This window comes from Tupaia chinensis, unplaced genomic scaffold (genome assembly GCF_000334495.1).
Source record: "Tupaia chinensis unplaced genomic scaffold, TupChi_1.0 Scaffold000045_1, whole genome shotgun sequence".
Lineage (NCBI taxonomy): Eukaryota > Metazoa > Chordata > Mammalia > Scandentia > Tupaiidae > Tupaia > Tupaia belangeri.
Genome location: NW_006159501.1, coordinates 8041682 through 8046641, shown reverse-complemented (window position 1 = coordinate 8046641; position 4960 = coordinate 8041682). Strand labels below are relative to the sequence as shown.

General features: G+C 47.2%; 1 protein-coding gene across 2 annotated transcripts in view; it reads right to left on the bottom strand.

Annotated features, from left to right (window-relative positions):
• Nucleotides 1-4960, bottom strand: part of NOL10 (nucleolar protein 10) — a 105242-nt gene that overhangs the window by 26784 nt on the left and 73498 nt on the right. Inside the window, exons 14-17 of one of the 2 annotated variants that reach the window (XM_014589713.2) lie at nucleotides 2987-3113; nucleotides 1874-1953; nucleotides 1615-1713; nucleotides 104-193 (exon numbers count right to left, since the gene is read on the bottom strand). In XM_014589713.2, the coding sequence (XP_014445199.1) occupies nucleotides 104-193; nucleotides 1615-1713; nucleotides 1874-1953; nucleotides 2987-3113 (396 nt within the window). The remainder of the gene's footprint in view (nucleotides 1-103; nucleotides 194-1614; nucleotides 1714-1873; nucleotides 1954-2986; nucleotides 3114-4960) is intronic. The other variant, XM_006140824.3, reaches the window with a different exon arrangement.

Genomic DNA, 4960 nt, shown 5'->3' with positions numbered 1-4960 from the left:
CACACATACCCTAAGTAAAATGTGTGTGTGTGTGTGTGTGTGTGTGTGTGTGTATATATATAAAACAACTTATCAATGTTTTCTCTACCTTATTAAATCTTACCTTAATTTTCTTTTTCAATGGAGAGTTTTGCTTCTCCTCTTCTTCCTCAATTAGTTTAAGTGCCAACTCTTTGTTAACTTTTGGCAATTTCTAAAGGAGAAAATATTAACATTTTATCTTAAAAGTTAGTAATTCGATAAAGAGTCTAATTTCACAAATAGGAGACAGTCTAATTTAGTGCAAATTTCACTTTCCCAGAGTAGGACATAATGCGGTCACAAATGATGTAATGGGGGTGCACGGGCACAAAACAGCGACCTCAGCTGGCTGCTGGGAGGTCGCCCTCAGCCTGCCTCCTCCCAGCTCACTGAGAAGCAAACTGGGAGCAGCTCCGCGTGGCCTGCCTCGGCCCTGGGGCCCAGAACCCTAACTGCCTACGGAGGCCAGGAGGCCGGGCAGCACAACCTCTACTAGAGGCACAGGAGCCTGCTGGGTGTGCCCCACGATGCTCATGGCTCGACTTCCACTCTGGAGCAGCGCATTTCTGAAGGGAGTTCAGGACGGGAGCTCTCCATTGCCCCTCCTTCTGGCACTCACGTCCTCTGGGGAGTAAAGGACTGCCTAGACGAGGGCTGTAAGGAGCCCGGTAAAAGCACTCCACACCCCCGGCTCACCTCGCCAGCACACTCACTACTTCCACAAGTGCCTAACAGATTCCCTGGGAAAAGGAACAAGTGCTGGGGTCATTTCAGAAAACAGTTCCCAGCCATGTGCACCACAGAGCAGCACACACTCCCAGGTGTTACCAATGTTTGGCTGCCGCGGTGTGCACTGATGTGATTAAACTTGAGCAATGGGGGCCACTGGAGAGGCTAGCAGGCAGGAGGAGGCCAGGGCCACGCTCCCCGCCTGCTCCCCACCTGCTCTCTGCCTGGGCTGCAGCACCTGAAGCAGCTGGCGGTTCCCACGGCAGCAGTGGCGGGCAATGGTTCGCAGTCACCGACACTCCCAGCAACATCCTTGTGTTACTCAAGGACGCAGAACCAGGCTGCAGCCCTCCCTGGCCGTGCGGGTCCCAGCTCCATGGGACCCTCTTGTTCCCTGCCCCAGCCCTGAAGAGGAAGTTCCTCCTGTGGTGGCTACTCCCCCATCCACACCTCAGTGTCTTTGCCTTTTCTGTCCGCAGTAGCCAGGTAACGCGTCCACACAAGCATGCTGGTGTGGCCTGGTTCCTGACCGGACTCTGACGCAGTCTGATAACTGCCCCCATGATCCAAACACAGAGCCTGAGTGACTCTCAAATCCCAGAGGCTCCAAATGGAGAGCCCCTTTGGAAGCACCTTCAGATCTCCTTAGTGGGGGTGACAGATCTGTCCTCCCAGCATTACTCCCCACGATCCCAGTGCGGTGGGCGGAATACAACACTGCGCAGAACACCCACCCTCCAAACACACCCGAAGACGTGAATTGGAGCTGGGACGCTCTGACGAGCCAGGCAGACGTCTGCGGATAACGTAAAATGAAAAGTCAGGCCCCTCTCCGGTAAACCCGGTGACGAGTGTCACCCTTACCTTTAACTGGACTCTCTGGGCACGCGTCTCTTCTATCTTCTGTCGAATTTTATCTTTTCTGTATTCTTCATAGGCAAATGGGTTTACCATTAGCTTCACCTTTTCAAAGGAGAAAAAGAACAGAGTGGTATCCAGCAGCAGGTCTCACAGCCCCGCGGCTATGGCTGGAGGAAGACGGTCCCTTACGAACCCAAGTGTGTGACAAAGGAAAGCGGAGAAAGAATGGCCCAGCAGCCCCCAGAGACCGCAGCCTGCCTACCTTATGGTAGAGCCTGATATCCATGAAGAAGCCGTGCATGTATGCTCGCAGGAAAGGAGACCCGATGAGATGTGTCAGCCCTGGGAAGGTCATCAGAGAAGGTCATCCTTATGACATCCTAATGAAGATTTCAGTTTTTCTTGAACAATGATTTGATTAAACTATGATTTCGCTTCTGAGTAAAAATTTGAGGATTAGAATTATTTTTTTTTCTCAGAGATTTTTGCTATAGAGTTTACGTACTCTCCGGAGAGACAGGGAGATATGAAGAGAAAATCGCCCCCAGGGGGGATGGCAATGCAGCAATTCCTTCTCTCCCACTCTCCTCTCAGGATCTTGGGCACACACGCACACTTGGTGTGAGTTTTAAGTCAGAGTCCAGGGCTTGAACCGAGGTCACTTATGTGGGAGTCTAGTAACGTAATCATTATGCCATCTGCTGGTCCCCCAGGATTAGAATTATTAATCTTTGATATCCATGGGGAAACTTTAATCCACTTTATTAGTATTATCCTTACTTATTACTATTTTTTAACTTTATTTATTTTCATTTGATCAGAGATGGACAGAGTGAGAGAGAACATGAGAAAACAAGCGACCAGGTCCAGGACTCGAACCACAGTTGGCCGTGTTGGAAACCAGCGCCCTTAACCACCATGCCCCCTGCCAGCCCCAGTCCTTACTTATTTAAAATGCATTAGTTAGCATAAAAATGATGAAAAGGTCTTTACCGACCATAAAGGACGGGTAAGGAAGAGTCCTTTTTCTAGTATTCACACGAACCTATATGGTAAACATGGCTCAGCCAATTCTAATGTTCAAAAGTTGTGGAAACTGGGCCATCCGGTTGCATGATGGTTAAGGCTCTGGACTCCCACATAGCCAACTGCAGTTCAAGTCCTGGACCCAGCAGCTTGGAGATCATGCCAGGCACAAGTGCATGTGTATCCAAAATCCTGAGAGGAGAATGAAAGACAAGGGACTGCAGCGTCGTCACACCCCGCAAAGAGTGATTTCTCACTTCCCTTCTCTCTCTCTCTGGTGAACACATGTGCTCTATGGAAAAAAAAACTTTAAAAAAAATGGAAATAAATAAATTAATAAATACTTTACCTAAATTTTCAAGGTCTTTCTTGGTGACAAATTTGTAATCATCATACACTGTGCTTTCTGGATTCTCTTCTAACTCTTCCGTCAGGTTGTCCAAGAAAGAGCACCACCTGGGGGCGGGCCCTAGGACCTGTGGGTGTTCATGAAATGGTTAGCAAATGCCCATTCTCACCGTCAACTAAGGCAGTCATTTCACAACCAGGTTTCCTTAAATAGAACTCTAAATCCTTGTTTCTAACACAATTATTGAAAAAGAGCCCCAGTATGTATAACGACTAAGTATTGCTATATAATAGGAAAGAATAAACTAAGGAGGAAGAGTTTAGGCTCTAAGGAAAAATACGTCCCTCAGGAATACAAAGATACGGATGCGTGTTCTTACATTAGAACTATAAAAACACAGATAAATAATTTAGGTACTTATAATAAGATCTTTCCATTCATCCATCCTGTATTCAAGCAGTGCCAGAATTAATTCTAGAGAAGCACATTCGGTGCCTGAGACTTTGTGTTCGCCACCCGTAAGAAACAAGTCTCACGTGACAATGACACCTCCAGGTTTCCAGTTCCTTACATGCTTCTACTCCACTTTATACAGTACACCTCACTCAGTTCATTTAAGTCACTCAAAATGAAAATGCCATAGTTAATAAAGGGGACTGCATTCTTGAAAATCACTGGCAGGAGATTTTAGGTATTCTCAACACAAAATGACGAGGAGGCGAGGCAAAGCTTACCCTCCTCGGCCCTGTTCAGCCATTCTGCCATATACGTATTTCAAAACATCATGATGTACACAATAAATACAGACGACTTTGATCTGCCAATCTAAAACATCAAAGTTATTTTAGAAACTGTCTGTATATAAATTCTTCAGACCTAACGTAAAATAGGTGGCCAGGCCTCATGCGTTACCCTCCATGAAAGGTTAAAGAACAAGAGACCGCAGACCATTCAGAACCGACTAATGGAACAGGTGTAGCTAAGTCTGTCATCCAACTGCTTCAGTAGAAAACGATGACCGTTTTGTACTTTCGCTGCTGATACGAATCTTTCCCAGCACGGTGCCACACCCGCTAGGGTCACAGCTTATGCAACGGAAGCTCACGCAGTGGAGACCCACTACCGAACCCCTCCCTGCGGCTGCAGGGCCACATGGACGTCCAGTGCTCACCTACCTGTTTCCTTCAGTGGCGGGGATGGATTACACAGGAAAATAACAAAACCATAATGAAATGATTACATCCAGCTTAAACTTTTTGCAAAAGGGAAGGCAGGAGGAACAGCATTATAACAAAGAAAAACAGCTCCTGTTAACGCCCTCTTCAATTAAATTGTTTAAAGTAGATGTGAGGTACAGATGCAACCACGCTAACTTTGGTTATGTTATTTTGTCTGATTAGAAAGAGAAATCGCCCTCTCCCCTCTTCCTGCCACGAGGCTCAGGGCTCATGCACATGAACATAACTCCCGATGGGCATCAGAGGGTCTTCTGCTTGTTTCATTTGGCAGAGATGGAGAAAGGGAGAGGGAGAAAGCACCTCTTCGGGGAGTGGGCACGCCCGATCCCTTCCTCTCCATCTCTCCACCCTGTCGGGATCTGGGGCACGTGTAGGCGCATGCCCATGTTTTCCCAGTGTGTTCACGTGGGCTCTGGCTCCCTTAACCACCAGGCAATGGGGCAGGCCTCGTTAAGAGGAGTCTTGCAGAGAAGTTTCATAGTAACACAATGTATATAATTTTTGAAAAGAGAATAAAGTTTTGATACTAAATGGTTTGACTGTACCCACAAAAGACAAACCCTAAAAAAATCCAAAGCATTTTTAAATGATCAATGCTGAACCCTTTTTAAAGAAATGAGGCTGGCCCAGTCACTCAGTGGTTAAGTGCTCTGAGGAGACTCAATCCCACACGGCCAATCAGTGTGAATCCGGCTCTAGCAGCTTGAAACACACACTGGGTGCGTGGCCCCAGACC